We start from the raw sequence: 23,002 nt of genomic DNA, 5'->3' as shown, positions 1-23,002 counted from the left end.
TATTACCTGATAAAAATTGAAGAAATTTGATAAAAATCAGTCCGGAAAAGGCAGGTTTACTACTAATTATTTGTGACCAACCTGTTGTAACAAAATAGCCAAAATTTAATTAACCAAATCTTATATTTAACTTAATAGTCGTATGAGCTTCACCACTTCATGATCCAGATATCAACACGATGGTATTCCTTAGGCCGATAAAGATTTTGTTTCATGACCTCGTATATGGACTCAATGTTTTAATGTTGAAATATACTGTAAAAAAAATCTATACTTCTGCACTGTTGAAATATACTCCTGCTTAATTCAATTAATTTCCATTATTTAAACTGCATTTAAAAGGCAGCTATGGTTTACTAGTTCGGGGAGTGTTATTTCATATTTTTATTTATTTATATTTATTTATTTTTCCATACAAAAACGAAAAAAAAACTTGCCTTGAATTGTGTGTTACAATTTGCACACAGAGTGCCAGATACCAAGTTTTACAATGCAAAACAAGATTCTTCTTAGATCAAAAACAAGATCTATCTGTCAAATACCACACATAATGAGGGGGAAAATCTTTACTTAACATCAATCATAATTTGAAAACTAAAATTTTTACTTTATCACTAAGTTAGTTTTAAGTTGAGCTTTGTTAGTATATCATTACGACCACTATTATTACTTAAAAACTGCATTGTTTGCACCGTTTTGCAGTATAAAGTTTCTGCAACCTTAATTGGGGCTAAATTTAATGATCGTACTTCTTAAAATAGATTACTATATATATTCTGGTTTAATTTGAACGAAAATATGATTCAATTTCGCACCTTATTAAGGTCTCAGCAAATTTGCATTGTACGAATATAACGGTATAGGTTAATTTGAGTTTTCTGAGAGTATTAGTAACGAATTACAATATCTGGGAAAATAAAGTTATTGCTCCTCACAGGTTAAAAAGGTGCAAGTCTATAGTCTACTCCAAAACGACAAACCCTCAATAGCATGACTGGAAAGTAAACAAATACGAGGTTTTTAATTAAAACACCTAATATAACTTTATGAATGAAACTATGATTTCAAATCTTTAATTTTATGTAATTTGTAAATTTAAATATCCCTCTAATGTATTCTTTTTCCTTTCTTAAAAAATTATACCCTTTAAAATTTCTCTGCTTAATTTTAAGTTATTTTTTATGCTATTCATGTAATTTTTTTAAATAAATTATCCTAAATTAGTGAAATATTATACGAATAATTTTAATTAAATTAACGATACCAACTATTAAATAATGAAGTTATAATCGCAATATTTCACTCTTTGAAAATTCGGTTAATCAAAATATCGTTCATTCGGGATTTGTTGAAACAACGATAAAGTGTTATGTTTATTCACTCTATCCAATTTAAAAAGGATTACTTTCAATAATAATATAATTAAACAGGCTCCAATAATTTTAACAATATAGATTCAGTAGATCAACAATTAAATTGAGAGTTTTACTTTTTACAATTTTATTATTATTATAATATTTAAATTTTGAACCAAACAGACTAACAAAGTGTTATAAGTTCTATTAGAGTTATTAGACAACATATCATGATTACTAATTATTTTTTATCAGACAATTTTAAACCTGCTTATGTCACTCATTTTCTCAAAGTTATTTGGTTTTAGAAGCAGTATTCTATATCATATGATTCATACTTTTTGATTTATTGTTAATAAATAAATAATATTTCAGTATTCTCATTATTACTTTATAGATATTCTAATAAGACCTTGATGTGAAAATTATATTAATAAATCACACACTTTATTAAAATTATTATATAATATATAATTAATTGATAATAATATAAATAAAAATTACATTAATAACTATAATTAATTATTAATTGAATCGTCATTTGTTATATTTAGTAGCCTTGTGACCGGTGGTGATCGTTAATTTTGCCCTGTACATTTTCAATAAAAAATATTTTGCGATTAGTTTTCAAATTTCGCATAACATACAAAAAAATGCTATGGACTAATTTCTTACCCCAAAAAATACATTCTTATGCGATATTTTATTTTATATCTGAAATTAAAATTTAAAACAGTTCTAAATTCGCCAAGTATAAAATTTAGAAATTAATGCATTGAAGTTTCAAAACTATTTGAATACGTTTAATTTAAAATGAAATTTTTTGTATTAATTTTTGTATAAGTTTCTTGAATTACTATTAAAAACTAATTAAAATGTGTATGAATTAAAATTATTATTAATTTGATGCTCAAATTGTAAATATCATATTAACTAAATAGAAGACACTAGTTGCTGTTTAGTTTTCATAAAAACTTTTGTTTCAATTAAACTCAAAGAATTACAAGTTAGGAAGATGGGGATCATTCTTTCAAGTTCTGTAATTACTTAAAAATACTCAAGCAGAACTGTCTTTATTCTTTTATTCTTTATATCTGTTAAAATTGCTGATTGTCAATGAAATACAATTTCCTAGAAGCGTGCTAACAATTTTATAAAAAAAAGTAATATTGCAGCTGATAAACTATAATAAAGTGTCATAAGATTCATTTTAAAATGCTGCATTAAAAGTTCAAAAGGTATATCACGAATGAAATTGAATAATTATATTTAAAACTATTATTTTTGAACGAGAATAATTAATAATAAGCTATTTGTAAACATCTGGGTTATATTGTTCACTGATGATAAAACTAATGATAAAACTAATAAATGATAAAACAAATTATATTAAAACTACTAATTTTGTTTTGTTTCTAATCTGGCATATATTATTAGTTGAGTGCGGTGATTCTAGTTCTAAACCTTATTCCAATTTTTCTTTTGAACTAGATAGAAAAACTTTTGATTTATTATACAGATTTTAAAAGAATGCAATTTAAGATAAATTTAGAAAATGTATTTAAAAAAAAAATTAAAATCAGTAAATTTTGAATTATGGAGATTATTGAGAAATGCGTATAGGTTTTCAACTTAGCTGGAGATTTGAATGTGTTTGTTCTGGAAAAATTTTGAATAATAGTTTTATATGTTAATTATAAATTTTTTGTTCACTAAGTCAAAATTTTACTATAATGTAAATTTTAATATTACTGTTTATTTTTCTATTAGTTTAAAAATAAATTTAGAAATGCTTCCTTTCTGTGGGAATGCTTCTTTCCTTCGTTTAACGATAATAAATGTTGTTTATAAAATTGTAATTATTTTACCTTCCAAGTATATCCTATTTTTTAAAAACATAATAAGTATCGAAATCGGATTTCAAAAATCATTATGATGGGCTCAACATCAAGTGCAGTAGACTAAACCTTAGAAGGAGCAAGAATTTTAAACAATTTAAATATTTCTATGCAATACCCTTCAAATTACAAAATAAATAATAAAATAAAATACATTTGAGTAGAAAACAACGACAAACTATAATAAATAAAAAATAGGATTTTTTTTCTTACAATTTGTAAATAACAAATGATTATTTGCAAAACAACAAAAGATTATTCACAAAATAGCAAATGATAAGTCTCAAAATAACAAATGATGATTGCCATTGATGAATTTCGTAAAATACTTGTGTGCCAATTTTTGATTATAGCTTTGAGAATATTATAAGCATCTTTAATTTTCAAAAAAAATTTACTACTTAAAATGTAACAGAAGAAGTATTATTAATACCTCTATTATATAGTTATAAATAGAAGTATAATTATTAATACCCAGTAAAAGATACATTTTTGGGGTTCATTATTGTATTTAAAACATAACGCTTTTGTATAGTTTAATATGATCAGGTAAGCAATAAATAGAAATATATGATATTCAAAGTTAGATAATCTTACAGAAGAACCAACTTTTTCATTTCACTTATTTTACAAGTTTGTTCATTAAAACTTAATTTTTGAATCAAAATGAATGTTTTATTTAAATATCTAATTTTAAAATGAAATTTACTATCATTTAACTTTTTCATTTAAATCAAATTTACTTATTTAATACTGAAATAATGAGCAACAACATTTATACCAAATTTGCCGTCTGTTAGTTTAAAAAATTTATTAAAAATCAGTCGATAATTGTTATACATAGTCTTTTGTGCATTGATTCAATTTCCTTAAAAAAATAAACCAATAATTTTAATTTTAGTAATCAATATTTTTTTGAAATTTTGAACTTTCAAATATGGTGTAAGAAGCCTTGAATTATATAAATCTATTTTGAATTTAGTAAATTAGTTTTCAAACTTTGTGCAAAAGGCTGACCGAATACAAATAAAAAGTATAAATGAATGATTATACAAGTGGTGGTAGTTATTAATTAAAAACATTAACTTATGTTTATTTCTATTTTAGTTACGGTATTCAATTTTAATTAAATAGTTGTATACATTAAAGTATCTTGCAAGTCTGTGAGATAAATACACATTGTTATAGGCAAATAAAACAGTTCATGAGTCTACAGAGTTAAGTTATGTCAATACAATGGTTAATATGAGTACAATATGAAATAATTGAGTTATATAACCGGAAAAGTTTATATTTAAATATGCTGAAACTAAGCTTAATTAGTATTGTGCTTATTTGTGTGCAAATTATGCTGGAGAAAGCTTATGAATACTAAATATATAAAGTATTATTTATGAATTCTATTTGCAAAAACATAATTTCTTTTCAATTTATGAATTATGTGTATTCAATTTTCAAAAAATTTAAATATTTTTTTACATTTTTTACATTAAATTTGAATTTTCTTAAAAACTAATCATCGCATAAAAAAGTTGTGTTTAACATTATGAATTAAAATGTAGTTATAAATAAAAAAAGATTTTTTTTTAATTCTTAAAAAATGGTTATTTTTAAGTCCAAATATATTGCACATTATTAAAACTTATAAAAAAGAAATTAAACTTGAAGCTGGCATACATTTTTTACACCTTTAAAAAATCATACAAGCGTTAATTTCTATTTTTACAATAAATAGTTATTACAGTATAATAACTTAAAAATGGATAAACGAAAAGTTTTATTGTGCGTGCTAAACTTTCTAAAAAGAAAAAACTTCTTACAACATTATTAAATTCCATTTTTAAAAATACCCAGTTGGCAAATTTTCCTAGTTTGTTTGCTAGTTTAAAATGTATGCAGAAAATAAATGTCTCAAAATGTAACTATATAAAATAAAATTTAGAATTATGAACAGGAATAGGAATTTATTTGAAACTAAATCATTTTCGAAAAGAAAATTAAAGAAACAATGATTTATTTTAATTAACAATGATTTATTTAATATTTTGCTTGATTTAATATCAAATAATGAATTATCAACAAAGCAAATTCAGTCTGTTGTCGATGTATTCAAAACCTACTTCCATTTTAAATTTATATAATATTGTAAAATTTAAAGGAAAAATATAACCATTGAAACTTCATTTCGATTTATAAATACCGAGATATTTATGAATTTTTGGTGTTTTCCCAAATTTATAAATATCCAAAAAGTTAAACTTATAAAAATGAATGCCTTTAAAGCATTTCTATGATACTCGTGGCTTTGTTTTTAGTTGCAATGTTTATGTGTACTTCCTCAAAATATTTCAATGCTTCTACAAATTTTCAAATAACAATGTAGTAAAAGGTTTCAATTTTGTTGTTGCAAATGTTGAATTTTTTTTTAAATGTTAAAAAATTTTCTACAATTTTGCAAACTTACAAACTAAAACGTGGCGGAAATAACTCTTTTAAAAAGATTTGAAGCTTATCAAAGCCAAAATACTGTAGTCCTATATAATAGAAACATTTGGATATTATTAAAACTGACTTTAGAGATAATATGAAAACTGACTTTAAACCTCATTGTAAAATTTAGGTTATATGCATATTAATACACAGAGAAAATAAATTCTGGTACAAACACAGTACTGGTATGGTAAAAATATTTCTGGTGAGAAAAAAATATTTTGCGAATCAAACCAAAATATACGGTGTTTAAACCATTCATTTTGTAATTTTTCCTTTCCTATGGCAGCGATTTATCGGTAATTCTTATTTTCAAAATTATAGTTCTTATACCACACATTTAGTAAAATATAGAAAACTGAGAAGTAAATTTAACCGAATGAATAAATTTTTTATGCCATGCTCTAAAATTTGATAAAATTATCAAACTTTACCAGTTGCCAAATTGTTTCACTCTTCATGAAACCATATTTAATTAATTTTACCATAATCATTACTAAAGCGTTTCGGTAAGAAATAATAGGTTGTTTGGTGTTCCCATAGAGCCAGAAATACGGTAAAATTTACCATATTCTAGTAATTTGAGCATATCTTTTTTCTCAATGCACAAAACAAAAAGTTGAAATAAAATCCAATTCTGTTTTAAAATAGTAGTATGGAGCAATTCATATTTTGTATTGACTTGAAGCTAATATGTTCCTAATTAGCTTCCTTTGATAAATTTTCGTTATGTTTTATTCCTATTGAGTCGGTGCCTATGAGTTAATAATTAAATTAATTTTTTTTAATCTTTTTCGATAAAGTTTAAGACACTGGTATACTATACAAACAAATCAATAAAAATGAGTCTCAAATACAAATTAGCTTTAAAAACTTAGATTCTAATTATTATTAATTTATTTGTCTAATCTAAAATTGTTCATAATGTATCAATGTTAAATTAAAATAATTGAAAAGATATAGATTTAGTGTTGGAGTTAAATATTTTTTTCTGAAATGAACACTCCTAAACTAAATGAATTTTCAAAACTTTTCATAAAGCATCGCCTAAATCAGTAATAACTAGGAAACATCATATTTATTCAAATATATTTTAATTAAAATTGAAGTATAATTTAATATTTCAATGAGTAAAACATCCTAAAATAATTAGTCGAAAGAGCAATTTAGCAGTTGAAATTGTAATTACAAGTCTTGTTATGTCTTGTTCAGTCTATGTCTCTTATTTTATAGCATAACGCATTTAAAATTACGCAACTCAATTTTCGCAGGTTTTTTTATCTTTTTTCATTATATATTTTAATAAAAATATTTTTGTATTAATATATTCGACGCATTATTAATTGTGACCTATGCTCTCTCATTAACTTCGTATCTTTAATGTTTATTTGCAATTTTAATGCTAAGGCAATTATTTTGGATGAGTAACGCAACATATGTTGTGTAAAATATAAATGTCGCTATTAGAATCGTTTATTATTATTAATCTTAGAACTGAAAAATACTCTAAACATTTTTAGGTGTTGATAATTTATCAATGTATTTTAGAAAAAAAAATTGTTATCTATTTACAGTTTTAATAATTCTAATTGGAAGTCGAAGACACGAATATAATTAGAAATATTATAGTATAGTACGAATACTTTATTATCAATTCATGCCGATAAGATATGTTTTAAATAAGTCATAATGAACATAATTTGTTATGAATTACTCAAAGGAATTTCAGTAAATGCATTTTGTATTTATTAAAAGTTTTGTAAAGTTCTTCACTATTGTTAAAGAGTTTGTCCGTTAAAATACTGTTGTACTTAAAAAAAAAATTTTTTTTTTCATTAGTATTTTCTTATAAGTATGTAACTTCTTGTAAGAATGTAACTTCTTGCATATGTTCATAATAGTAACCAAGTTTTGCTCCTTATATTCATTGTTAAAAAAATTTGTTTTTTAAATTTAAAGCTGCTATATTTTTAAATTCCATCAAATATTCCTCCGCGAAGGATAGTTTGTTTCAATGCTTGATCCAAGAGTTCCCTCTTGTCCTCTGGTTCAGGTTCAAAATTACAAGGCTAGGGATTTAAGTATTGATAGCATAAAACTCAAAGATTGCTCAACGCCGGTAATGAAATAAAAAAGCTTTATAGTATGAAATTATCCATCTTTTCTATCCACTAAAATTGATAAAAGACAGATAATCATCTAAATTGTTGTGGAAGATATCAATTGATGGCATGATATAAGCATATACATGCAATAGTTACACACGCATATTCACATATTTGTAAGAATAAATCTTTCAAATATTAACTTTTAAATATTTAAAAAGAGTAAAATTGACGAAAATGAAAAGTTATTTTCTTATAACCGCAAATTAAAAGGCATACTGATTACTCGTGTAGAAAACCACCGATTTTTTTCAATTTTGTCGCTGCATTGAGACCTTTTTTTTTTTTTTGTTCATCATGTGTGGTTTCAAAACACACGCTTCGTAAAATACAGTAGTATTTACTTTAAAAACCCAAACTGAAAATGTGATTGTTGGAACCGCATACAAATCTATTATGCTCACTTACTCTATTTACCCTAACAAAACCGAGATAATACAATGTGTTTGTATACTCACACTTTCATTTAAACTGAACCACTGCTCACGGCTTCTTCGGTTTTCAAAAGGGTTTCGCATGTGTATATATAAGGCGGATTATATGCGTAATGTAAATCATTTAAACATGTTTGTTGGTGAATGAAGTAATCTTACCCGGTAAGTGTAAATATAATAAAGTAATGCAAATTAATTCTTATCCGTGTGTTTAGTAAGCAAGTGAACAAGTAAAAGTGAAATACCAACTTTAGTGCAGAATATTGCAATTTCATTTCACCTGAATTTGTTTCGATTTAATGTAAATTGTAAAAAATATAATTTGCTAATGACTGCTCGGAAAAAAATTCTGGTAAAATTACCTTATTTTATGGTAATTATATTTCTGTTAAAAAATATTTCAATGCTTCTGTAACGTTCAAATGACAATGTGGCAAAATGTTTCAATTTTGTTGACGCAAATGTTAATATTTTTTTTTCAAATATTAAAATTTTTTCACAATTTTGCAAACTGAAACGCTGTTGAAATACCTTTAAAAAAATATTTGAAGCTTATCAAAGATAAAATATAGTAGAAATACATAATAAAAGACCTGCAAATAATTAAAGAAAATCACTAATTTTAACAATACAAATAATATAAAAACTGACCTTTAACTTTATTGTAAAATTAAGGTTTTTATGCATTATTATACACACAGAAAAAAATCTTGTACTATCACCGTACGGTATGGCAATAACATATCGAGTTAAAAAAATCATAATTATGACTAATGAAACCAAAATACACGGATTTTAAAGCATTCATTTGGTAGTTTTACCGTTCACCAAAAATTCTGTTTTTCAAAATTATTGTTCTTATTACCACACATTTAGTAAAAAACACAAATTAAAGTTAACCAAATTTTAAAAGTAAATTTAACTGAATAAATGGTTTTTGTGCCTTGCTTTCGGGTGTTGTGATAAAATTACCAAATTTTATTACGTTTACAACATTTTATCACACATTATAAACCATATTTTTTGTTCATTATGCCAAAATCATTACCAAAGCGCTTTGGTAAAAAATTCCAAGCTTTTTAATGTTCCCATATAACCGGAAACACGGTTAATTTCACAATTCTCTAATATTTTTTAACATATTTTTTTCCTCGATGTGGAGATTTGATAAATGCTTTTAGATATTTTTACAATATAATTCAGATTTTTTTCATTTATATTTACTTTGTGTGTTATCTAAAATAAATATGTAAAGTATTCAGCTATTGATTAAAACCATATTTATTAGCATATTATTATGTAATTATATATTTATTAAAAATAGACATGTAAAGTATTCAGCTATTTTAACTGTTAAAAAAATTAATTACTACTTAAGTTATATAAGACGAATTTAATTTTCTTCTAGAGATAGATTTTAAATTCGACCAGATTAATAAATTTTTGGCTTTGAATAGATAGAAACTTTTTTTTTAAATAATATTTTGGAAAGTGATGTTCTACGAGCATAAATTGTGTACTCAAAAGGTTTGTTTAATTTTTTTAATATTTATTTTATTAACTAGCTTATAAAATGACTGTACAAAATCGGATCTTGTTGTCCGACAGAATAATGCAGCTCAGCCGCAATTAAATCAGCCGCACTTAAATCATCGTGGTCCCGACTCTAAAGTTCCCCAGCATGTGCGGTTGTAATCAAAAATCAAGCCACATTTTCGTCCTTTTCTTAAAGTTGTGGAAACTGTTAATAAACTAAAATCTAAATTTGTTAATTGGTTAAAATTTTATAGATTTTGAAAAATATATATTCATTCAAACATTCTACGAAATATTCAACAAGAAAAACAGTATTTTTCAAAGTTCATTGTTGGCAAAAATCATGAGTTTAACGAATGAATACAAAAAATCGAACCAAAATTTACCAAACAAAGCTGTGATGAAATGTATTAATAATACTTAATATTATTCAAAAACAATATTATAGTTAAAATATTTTTTACTTACTGCTAAAATGGTTAAAATTATTATTTATTTACAGCAAACTAACCACTGTATAAATAAAATCGTGTTAATTGTTATTCAAGCTAAGCACCCCTATGAATTGTAATTAAATTTCATTACTTATAAACACTAACTGCATATTTATAAGTTTGAAAGTCACTTAAATAAACTTTACGTGTTATTAAATGTATTTAAATTAACTTAAAACTAAATGGGTAAAATTGAAACGTGTTAATCAAATGGTCAATGAAAATTAAATGAAAAAATTCTAGTTTCAAGCTACTTTTATCCACTTTTATATCTTTTATTTATGAGTTTAATATGAACATCAAATAATAATTTGTATACACCTCTTTTTATTATTTCTGAAGATAAAAGGTTCATTATAAATAAAATCAAACTAAAAAAATTGGAAAAAAATTATAACCTTAAGAATACACTAATAAATTATGTTGTCTACAAAATATTTTCCACTTAAATTAATGCTATAAAAAGATATGTTACTTGAATCAAAACATTTTTTTAAAAAAAATAAATCCAGTGATTTAAATTATACCCACCGTGACTATGATTCTCCCAAAATGTACTTGGCTAAACTGTTTTTTCTTTTATTATTTTATTTAAATTAATTGAATTTACTTAAAAAAATCAAATCTAATTTTAAATCTAAATGCTAAAATTTTCATTAATATTATTAAAATTATTTCAATGTCTTACCCTGTTAAAAATTTTAAATTTAGAGGACCGTGTCATGAACATTAAAAATTTGAAGGGTTTTAAAAATTCTTCTTATTTGTCCGCGTTTAATTTTGATTTTTCCAGGAAATAATTTTTGTAATTACCTTAGCTTTATTTACTTTTTTATTATTATTTATTTATTTTGTTATTTATATTTTCTTTTATAAACAATTCTATTTACTTCCCTTGGTAATTTCAGTAAGCAAATGCTCAATCGTATTATTTGTTTCGAACTGAATCCGTCATTTTATAAAATTGTATCTGTAATAATTCTTGTATATTATTTATTTTCAGGAAAGAGCTTTAATCTGACCATTCACGTTGCAACTAACCCACCACAAGTAGCTACTTACAACAAAGCAATTAAAATCACAGTAGATGGTCCCAGAGAGCCTAGAACAAAATTACGTAAGTGATAATTTTAAAAATTTTTTTAAACACAAACTATACTATGTTTAAAAGGAAGTTATCAAAATAACATCGTTACAATATTTAAATCTCATCCCTTTTTTACATAAAATAATCTATATAAAATATTTAAAATTTATTAAAAATTTAAATCAAAGCTTTCTGATGAAGACTGGTTATCATGGACCACATTATGTTGAATATTATAAGTGAGAAATTATTAAATTTGAAAGTAATCAAAATAGACTGATCTAATGCAGGGCTAAATTTTATAAAAACATCTCTATACAGGTTTGTTTTTAGGTAGTTTGTAAGAAGTATAAACACTTTTTGGAAATAAAAAATTCAATTTATAATATTTGGCAAAGACTTTATTTTACTTTTTTTAGATTTATAGATTGTTTGTTAACCAATATTCTATAATTTTATTGCTAAAGAATTGTCTAAGTTTTATTTTTACAAAAGCAAAAACGCACACGTATATAATCAAGTTAAGTTTAAATCTTTTCTATAATATAATAAGTACTATTATATAATAAGATGTTTTATGTATATAAGATGTTATTTAGCTATTGCAAAATTGCTAATAAATCTAAAAAACCTCACTCAGGGAATTTTGTACATTAATTTTTCCGTTTGTGTATTTAAACTTTTCATCTGTTAAAAACAAGAAATTATTAACTTTATTACGTTTTACAGAAATCTTATTTTACGATTAATTTTGAAATGTTATTCAACTAATTTTTAATGTAATTCAACTTTCTTTTGTTTTATTCTGAGACTTTTGATTAAAGTGTATATCAATTATTGAGTTTAAGTTCATCCATTTACATGATTTTTATTTATATTCGATGATTTTTATATGTAATCAGAAGTTCATCTATCTCTGCTAAATTCAGAAAATTTATGAAAAAGTTAGATGAGAGATATAAAAGTTTCATGTTTCTAACTCAGTTTATAACAGCTGAATTCGGAAAACTTTTGAAAATAATTTCCTTGGAAATTATTTTAAAACTGAATTTTGTAAGGCCTTAGAACTTTTCAAGAATCTCTTAATGTGTTTGTATTGAGCTTTCTCAAAGGAGCATCTACGTGTGTAAAAGGAATCTTTTTCGCCCATTTCCTAGAAAAGAACTTTGAGTTCTTAACTTGTGTTTGTACATGCTGTTTTTCATGCCGGAAGCCATTTGGCATAAAAATGCTGGTACTTCTTCTTTTTTGGAAAGGTCAAATTAATGAGAAAAGTTAAGTTTATACAGTTGAACAACTATTAAAAATCTCACCAAAATTTATAGGTAATTGGAAAAAATGTATTTTCTCTCTGAATTTAGTGTGTAATATTAATAAGTAGTTTAAGTTGAAAAATATGAAATTATATTTTTGGACAAACCCTTTTGTTAGAAATTTCCGTGAGTTCCATGATTCAGATATAAACATAATAATAATTATAAAAACAAAAAATTTTAATGAGATAATCTATTTTGCTTTTCTTGTTTTTAGTTTTACTTTCCTATTTATTTTGTTAAATTTAACTCTGATTAAGTATTGATATCGTAACCAAATATTTCAAAACAAATTATCATAATTAAAATAGACATAAATTTATATCAGAAATAAAGCGTAAATATATTTTTTATTATTGTAAATGAGCTTGAGAATAAAATTATTATTTGAAACTGAAGCCAATCACTAATATAAATTTTAAAATAAATTCAATAAAATAAATATCTTTAAAATTAACTTTATAAATTATTTGTATTTGCTGAAGTTTCTATAAGACTTCTCAAGTATATGTATTATAAATAAGCAAAAGTAAGTTACCTTTTTGAAATCCCTTCTCGTTTTAGCTTCTAAGTAAAAATATTAGAAAATAATTTTAAAAACTAAATTTTTAATAATTTAAGATCAAGGCATTCCATAGTACTTATATAAATAGAATATTGCTATATTAAGTAAATTGTTATTCTTTTTAATTTTATGTATTTATTTTTCTTCGCCAATTAATGTATGCATTTTTTAACTCGCAATTATTTTATCAAAAATATTTAATTAAGACAATGTAATAAATTTAAAATCGACTTTTTCATAAGGCAAAAATGTAGGCTTAACTTAACAAAATTCATATTTTAGCACCATTTTTATTGTATAAACCAAATTTATATAATCATATGCTTATGATGTTCCTATGCTAGGGCAAAATTTTGCCTCTGGCCAGTAACCTGTTGTAACATTTTTACGTGTGACCACTTTTTCAAAAATTAAAAATTTTAAACAATTAAAAAAAGTGTTGATGTTAATAATGTAAGACATTTTTTGAAGCATTTTTCAAAATATGGTAAACAATTATAAGATTCTAAGCAAAGAAAATTTTTAAGAAATAATCGTGAAATTTAAGTAATTTTTAGAACATTATAAAATATTTATGATAATTCCTTATATTTTTAAAAAATAATAATAATAAAATGAACTCGGGATGGGGTGTATTTTCTATGAAAAAATGGCCCTCGGGTAGCACTGGCAGACAAATTTTTAATCACTACCGTAAAACGGGGCGAGTCTACCCATTTTTTCAGTTTGTCAACTTTCAAGTGGTCAAACTTTTGTAAATATTAAAGAAAAAGGGCTTTTAATAGGTGTTTTGGAATCGCTATTTATCCCTCTTTAAAGCTGTGAAATCGATTTTAGAAAATATTAACAGTTACGCTGTTACTGTATATTTTTATAGAACTGCTGACAAATCTCTCGTATGGGGCGAGTCTACCCATTCTACTGAAATGAATGTTAACATTGTAAATAATCAAATTTTACTATTAAATTGTTATTTTAGTTACTGTATAGGATATTTATGAAGTAAAATTCATAACTTTATTATATATTTTATTTTTTTATTCATGAAATAACACAAATTGAGTATTTGATCGATTATCACATTTTGATCACAGTTTTGTTTTAATAATCATTAACATTATAAAATAACATTTTTTTCTGATTATTGTTGATAAAAATAATTTAAAATTAATATAAATTTACAATTAAATAATTTCTTAATAATAATAATTAAAGATTATTAACAAAATCAAAATTCAAACATTGGGAATCATGAAAAATCCTTTTCCCATTCTTTTGGGAGGTAATAATAATTTATAAATAATAATTTATTTAACTTGCATTAAATAAAAAAAGTTAATTTTTTAATATAAAAATTGAAAAAATAGGTAAAATAAACATATTTTATATTTACATTTATATTTAACCTATAAATTTTCTTATTAATGATAAATTTATCAATGCAGAATTAAAATAATATACTCAAATTCATTTAAAATGACTTAATTTTAATATAAACAAAGTTCTAAATTATATTATTATGCTTTATTAAAACTAAATACGAATGGGTAGACTCGCCCCGCGAATTCTGGCTTTTTGTTTACAACAGCAAAACTTGCTTTCTTTTTGTTTTTTTTTCATATAAAATTAATGTAATCTTAGTCTTAGATAAGTTTATCACTTAACCAAAGTGAAAATAGTAATAATAATAATGTACTTACGGAGCACCAACTAAAAGTTTGCTGATTTTCAATACAAATCTCTGAAAAGACGTTTGAACAGGTCGGTTAAAAAGACACCAAATAAATAAAAACGGATCAAACTACTACAGCGCCATCTTCCTTAGAGTCTGAACTAAGTCCTCGGCCGGTTAAAAAAATTTTATTTGCAATTTAAAATAGTGAAAATTAAATAAAACTAAAATGGGTAGACTCGCCCCTGGATGGGTAGACTTGCCCCGGTTTACGGTACTTGTTATATTTAATCGTCCTGAGGCTGATGGCAACCATTAATTTCGTCTTATAGTATTAAAATGTTATATTAAATTTCATGTTATTGCATTCTGCAATATTTATAGTTATAATAACTTATATGACGCAGTCACTATAAAATCAGTTTAAGTTGGGTTTTTTTAATGTTTCACACAAAACTATAATTTAGAATGGGATTAAATCGTATAATATACTACTTATCTAAATGAATTCGATTGAATTATTTTTCTATGATGTTATTATATATTTTTTCTTCCGCTTAATTATTTTTCGAGGCTGAGTTGAACCATTATTTTCAAGAAAGAATTAGAGATCTTGCACTTCCACATGTGTGTTGTCGCCTTGTTGGCGCGGAGTGTCGAAAATAAACTCCGTCAACTTTTCCGCATGACTCAAATCTCATTCACAGCTTCAAGAGTGTTTTTATTTCTCTCTCTCTTAATTTTGTATTTGTTCTTTCTTTTGCATGATTCGGGGTTGAATGTTCTTTATCGGTAGCAACAAAAAGGTGCTGAAAAACAGCTAACTTGTAATCTCTAGGTGATAAAAATAAAATATAATTTCAATATACCGGGGATAAATCTTATATGCTGCATTTATGCGTTCGTATTTTCATTCGTAAAATTCCCAAGATACAAACTTTTATGTATGATTTTAGATTTGGTACTCCTTGGGCTCCTAATTATGAAAAAATAAAGCCGGCAAATAAACGAGCAGAATTTGCCTTTTCTTTAATTCCTCTCAGTGAATGATTTTTTTCCATCATTTTTTTTGGGGGGGGGGGGAGCGTTTAGCGAAATGTGCAAACATCTTGTTTACGTGGTAGCTTAGAGAATAGAGCTCTCACCTCCCAATGAAGTGACACGGGTTCGAATCCCATAGATGGCTAGTTGATAAGAATACCTCGTGCTGCTCGCACCAATCACAGTGTTAACGTAAAATATCCTCAGTGGCTCCTATTGCTGTCTGGCTAACCGTGGGATGTTTTCGTGATTTTCCTTTTCATGCAACGCAAATGCGATTTAATTCCAACAGAAAGTCCTCTACAAGAGCCTAATTTCTCCCAATACTTGATCCAGGGGTTCCCTTGTCTTCTGGATTGGGTTCAAAATTGCATAGGTGTGGAAATGAGCATTGATAATCGTAAACTCAAAATTGGGTCTGGGTCGGCTGTTCAACGACGGTTATAAAATAAAACGTCTTGTGCACTTGATAGTCTTACAATTACTCGCCATATTTATAATTTAAAATAATGATCATTGTGATGGTTCAGTTAGGAGTTTATGTAAAAAAAGTTTTTTGCTGAATGAAAACGTATTCGTCAAGTTATAACTGTTTCACACGAATGCTATTACGACGTTGTCAGACGATAATGTTTATTTTTCTAGAAAACTTAATTTTGTACTAATATCTTAATCAGAAATAAATATATTTTTACGTTTCTTTTACATATTCTTTTTACATATATTAAAGAGTTGCTCTGTAAAATTTATACATTTGAGAAATTATATACAGGTTTACCAACTCTGCTGGAAATTTATTTATAAAATACTGATTTTTATAGAAATAAAGAAATACTCCGTAAAGTTTCTGTCATATTTATTATGTATTACGAGATTCTAATTTTCCTATACCGCCTATAACAATTTCTTATTTCTTCATAATTCTCTACATTTTTTTCTTGTTCTTTTTTTCTTTTAATTCTTTTTCAGTTATATTTTAGCTTATAAAATAATGTTCTATTTGAATGACCATCGGGTTATTTATTTTTTATTATATCGTTAGACATTTTTTTTTCAAGAAGTTTTTAAAATTTGTTATTTTCGAAAATAGAAAAAAAATCTGATTCAGATAATCCATAGTGTTACTGATTATTCCGTTTCGATTCCAAGGCAGATAACTATTATATAAGTAACAGTTATGCGAAGAATACAATGTTAATCAGGAAAGTTTAAAACGTACTCTAATGGAATGCAGATAGGCAAAACAATTGAAAGAGGTTTACATATTGAAATAACTTCTGAATCGATAATTTCGCAGAAATGCTTATCCTTTGTATACTCTAACAACTTCTTTGCGCAACCTGATTAAATATCTATAAAAAAAATCTCCCTTTATAGTTGAAAACGTGATAAAATTTATCTAATTCCCATTCTCATCAAATGTCTTAAAAAAATATTAATTTTCTACTAAGTCCAGCGATTTCCAAAAGAGACTGCTGTTTAATATTAGCAGCAACAATATCAAACATAGTGTTCATATTGTTGCTGCTAGTTATAGTGTTCAGCGGAACCTTAGGGTTCCGTTTAAGAGTTAATAATTTAATTAATAATTTTCTTGAGTTAATAATTTAATAATCAGTTTTAAGTTTTGGTACCTCGGATTATATTAAGATCCAACCTATGATTCGTAATTTATTTAATCTTTCGATTGCCTTGCTGAAATTATTTCAAGTAAAATGCCAAAGGAGCATAAATGGCATTTTTGAAAGAAAATATAATACTATAATAACAATATATTTAAGAAATTATTTAATGAACAAGCATTTATAAAATATTGCATTAGTATTTCTCATTACGCTTTTTAAATCAAAATAAAATAACTAATACCTTTAATAAAGATATATGTTTCCCTAATAACTATTTTCAACGTTTATCGCAGTTATTTTAAGTTTTCTTTTCGAAGTAAACCATAATTTGTCTTATTTTGTTCATTTCAACTTATGTATATACATCAAACACAAATTTATAATTAGTCTAGATATAGTATAAGGACTGCATATTCAACTGACGTATATAACATAAAACATAATTTAAGATTATTAATAATAGAAACAATTAAACATCTACATACTTCTAATTATATATTTAAAAATAGTCTTTTACTGGTTATAACGTTCAAAATTATCTTAATAAACTTTATTTATTAAGTCAAATTTCACCGAAAGAAAGGTTGATTATTTATAGTTCTGTAGCCGAAAAAATTCGAGAACCACTGCACTACAGACCGATTGAAACACCACTTAATTGAGAATACAGACATTAATATCGTTTTATTAAATTATATAGAATAATATATTTATATGGATATGTTACCGGCAAAGTTTGAAATCCGGCATTCTATAGAATGCCTAGGCATTGTATATAACTAGCAGGTAATGAATGAAACTATTTTTATTTCACACATTTCCTAGGCATTCTATAGAATGCCAAATGAGAAATCGGCAAAGTATAAAATGCATCATCTCCAATTCGTTTCGTAATGTAATGAAATGTAATTCAAAATGTCATTCAATTCAATCATGTTGCAACAAGTAGGTTAATTTCTTATTTTTTTGTATGAAAATTTTGTTTCCCTTAATAAGAAGGGCATAAATTATGTTTTGTACAACTTTCATTTTTCTTTACGGATTTTGAATAAACTTTTTTTAATGGCACTCTCATTTTTTTTTTTTTTTAGAATAACATTTTTGTTTTTGAGAAATGCACACCATTTACATAAAAACCTCATCAAGACGTTTTTTTCATACTTTGCCTAAATATCATTTGCCATTCTATAGAATGCCTAGATATTATATACAATGCCTAGAGAAAGTATGTAATACTTCTCATATTTCATACCTTGCCTAAAAACATCCGGCATTATATACAATGCCTAGGCCAGTGATTCTCAACCTTTTTTTTTGTTGCGGCACACTTTTAACGATTTCGAAATTTGACGGCACACAATGAAAAAAATTAGATTAAAATTTGTTTAATTACCTATTTTACACTGTGTTAAACAGTTTGTGATAATAATTTTGAATGTGAAATAAAATAATATGTACTACAAAAGCACGTTTATTAGGGGATTAATTATTTCTTTCGACCAATTTTTTATTAGTTAGTAACAGTTATTTATTTTTTTGCTAGTTATTAATTGTTAGCTTGTTTTCTGTAGTTATTAACTGTTATTTTTTTTTACATTAACTGTTATTTTTTTGTGATTTCTTGTTAAGTAGTTTTTTTTGCTAATTATTAATTGTTAGCTTAATTTTTGTTAGTTATCCTTTGTTAATTTGTTTTTGATAGATTTGTTTTTTTTTGGTTATCCTTTCTTAATTTGTTTATTAATTGTATAGCTTACTTTAATGATTAGTTCTTACAACATTTTTTTAAAATTATGTGTCATATACAATTTAAACACTTCCATCTTATTTTAAGATTGTCAGAGACAATACAATCGCCGACAAAGATGTTCACGTGGTTAAAGCGTGGAAAAATTATAAAAAGTATATATATATATATATATATATATATATATATATAATATACACTTTTCTTTAATTTAAACTTTACTCATAATTAAAAGAAGCATTATAATTTTTACTGTATCATTTCTAATATTTGACGGCACATTTTAAGAATTTGGCGGCACACAAAAGTGCCGCGGCACAGTGGTTGAGAATCACTGGCCTAGGCATTCTATAGAATGCCGGCGGTTCATACTTTGCCGGTAACAGTTATATAAGTATGGCAGATTTTTTGAAAATATTTTTTGATGAATAAAATTCGATTAAATAAAATCATACTAAGACTTTTCGAGAAAACAAAACGGATGGAAAAAACAATATCGTGATACTAAATTTTATACTAGTTTCCCATTCATCAATGAAAATCTTCTTCACCCCGTGTGTACTAACCGTGTCATGAAGAATATTTTACAGGCGCCAATGTCTCTTCATCAAAAAATCACAGGATCCACTTTATTACATTGTTATTCATTTTTGCTGACTCAACTGACTAATCTCATTATGTTTTTAACGTACGATTAGGCATTTCACACGCCTCATCTATTGTCAGTTATAGTCTAAAGTCGCGATTTACTCCCAATGTTTGCATGATTGCCGAACTAGGCTGAGAGAAACGCGTTCTTGCAGCGTCGACGCGCAATCGTTTTGTCTTGTCCGACGACTCGCAGTCGCGCTTTTTTCTGGGATCCTCCCCGGGTTAATCGACTTAAAAGTGATATTTAGATTTTTTTTATCCTTTCATGTTTAATTATGTTCTTGTTTTTAAAATCGGCGGAAAGATTTGAGGAAAGATCGCTTCGGGGTGGCGTTGACATTTCTATTTGGCGATTGCGGTGGATGTGTTATAAAGGGTGCAATACTTTTGTTTGCTCTTGTGTTGAATGAAAGATATTTATACGTTTTCCTCTTTTCTTAAAGAGTTTATATAAATTGTATTTGACAAGAGGGAATTTTCTTTTACTTTAGTAATCTGTATCTTTCTTTTTACAGTTTGTCTGAATTTAAGCTCGTGCAGGAAATGTTTGCTTAATGGGAACATTTATTAAAATGAGATTTTAATTTAAGTAGATAATAAATATTTAGATTATTATATTAATAAATGTAAAATTAAATATTTATACAAAAAATATTGAAATTACAATAGTTTTGCTTTGAATAAATGTTTGTATTATTATTAAATTTTAATAATCTTATTATTTAAATTTTTTATTTCATTATTAAATGTTTTATTTATTAAATTACTTTCTTATCTATTAATTTAAAATTATAATGAAATCAGATTAAACTCGTTTCATATTGATTCATATTTTTTAAATATTAGCGATCAGAACTCTAAAATTGTTATTTTTTTTATTATCTTAAATATTTTTTTATTAGTTATCTTTCTAAGTTTTTTAATGTACAAAAAATCTCAGAATATTATTATTTCTTTTTCTTTGTGTGAATTTTTTCTTTTAATACGCGGACCAAAGAGTACACTATAATTGAGTAGATAGCAATTGAGGACTAACAAAAAAAAAAATTTTTTTTTAATTCTTTCGTAAGTGAAAGTGAAAACGTGATCTAGATTTAGCAGTTCTTGCTCTTAAAAATTCAGTTGATTGCTTAGATGTTTAACATGGGATTTAGAGATATTTTTAACTCTGTTAACAAGCGTATTTCACGCATTGAAAATCAAAAATATATATATTTTTTTTAATGCGCGCACCAAAGAGTATACTACAATTGAGTAGATAGCAATTGAGGACTAATAAAATATTTTTTTTTTTATTCTTTCGCGAAGTGAAAGTGAAAACATGATCTAGATTTAGCAGTTCTTGCTCTTAAAAATTCAGTTGATTGCTTAGATGTTTAACATGGGATTTAGAGATATTTTTAACTCTGTTAACAAGCGTATTTCACGCATTGAAAATCAAAAATATATATATTTTTTTTAATGCGCGCACCAAAGAGTATACTACAATTGAATAAATAGCAATTGAGGACTAATAAAATATTTTTTTTTTTATTCTTTCGCGAAGTGAAAGTGAAAACGTGATCTAGATTTAGCAGTTCTTGCTTTTAAAAATTCAGTTAATTGCTTAGAAGTTTAACGTAGTCAAAAATATTCCTTACGAAATATTCAGTCATGTTTTCATGAATTTTTTCCCATCCCAAAACACCAACAGATCAATCTTAAGTAATATAAAAACTAATAAAAGAAACATAATAAAAAACTGTTAGAAATATCAGAGCAAGGACCTGAATTTAAAGATCAAAATCTAAATGTTGTGTGAAATTAAAAATTTGATAATGCTGCAAAGTTATGAATAGTGGAAAAAAAAGATGCTATAGAAATTTTAAGAAAATTATTTTATTTTATTTTTTATTTAATTTTTCTTTTTACAAAATATGGCTAATATGATAAATGCAAAAAATAATAATTTTACAAAATTCTATTTTTGCAATTTTACAGTTCATTCATAAGAGTTGGTCTATTTTTTACGGAATTGATTTCTGTAATTTATAATGTTATTTATGATTTTACTTTTCTCATATTTTACTCATTCTAAATGAACTTCACTTAACTGAAGCATGTTTAATAGTATTTTCTTTCCATGAAAAAAAAAATTTCTCAGTTATATCTCTGCATTGATCGTATATTTACGAAACGTCTTAGTGGACTTAATTTTACAAATTTAAAATTATATTTCATTGAAGATTGCAGCTTTTTACCTGTCGAAATTTATATTTTGTAGTTTTTTTACATTAATATTTTGTAATCTTCACTACATTCACATTTAATTACGTATAGAACACTTCAAGTTTCATAAATTTAAGGACTTACACCAGATTTCAATTCTGATATCTATCAAGTTTAAACCAAAATTCTAAAAATTTGAGAAAATGTAGTGGAATTTGATTTGATATTTTAGCAATTTATGCAATATTTCAAATCCCTATAGAATACGCGAAATTTTAATTACAAAAATTCTATGCATTTATTTTTCTTTGTCAAAATTTATTCATTTAAAAATTCCATGACTTTCTTACTTTGGAAGGTAAAGAGCCATGATTTGATATCGCTAATTTGGATAAAGATTTCTCTTATTATAGCATTAGAAAATTCAGTAGTAATTTTGTTGAAGATATTGATAAAAAAACAATGTGATTTTTCTATGGAATGGTTCTGAAATTGTTTTATTCTACTCTTAATTTGATAAAATAAGTAAGAATATTGCCTAGGTATTTCGTGATTTAGATCAATAAGGATACAGTGATTATAACACTATCGTTATATTTTTTTCAGCTTTTACCTAATACGTACTTATCTGTTCCATGGTTCTAATTTCATTGTTTCTTTAGAAAAAACATTTAACGAACACATCTGGCAGAAAGATTTATCTGAAACCGCAGCTCACTCT

At 25.1% G+C, this 23,002-nt stretch overlaps 1 protein-coding gene across 1 annotated transcript in view; it reads left to right on the top strand.

The window, feature by feature from the left end:
- Positions 1-23,002, top strand: part of LOC107440398 (uncharacterized) — a 43,881-nt gene that overhangs the window by 3,010 nt on the left and 17,869 nt on the right. Inside the window, exon 2 of the mRNA XM_016053305.4 lies at positions 11,376-11,489. Within this exon, the coding sequence (XP_015908791.1) occupies positions 11,376-11,489 (114 nt within the window). The remainder of the gene's footprint in view (positions 1-11,375; positions 11,490-23,002) is intronic.

Source organism: Parasteatoda tepidariorum, chromosome 1 (genome assembly GCF_982258835.1).
Source record: "Parasteatoda tepidariorum strain Cologne lab strain chromosome 1, Ptep-v5.0, whole genome shotgun sequence".
NCBI lineage: Eukaryota > Metazoa > Arthropoda > Arachnida > Araneae > Theridiidae > Parasteatoda > Parasteatoda tepidariorum.
The sequence above is the reverse complement of the archived record's forward strand: the minus strand, read 5'-3'. Positions and strand labels throughout refer to the sequence as shown.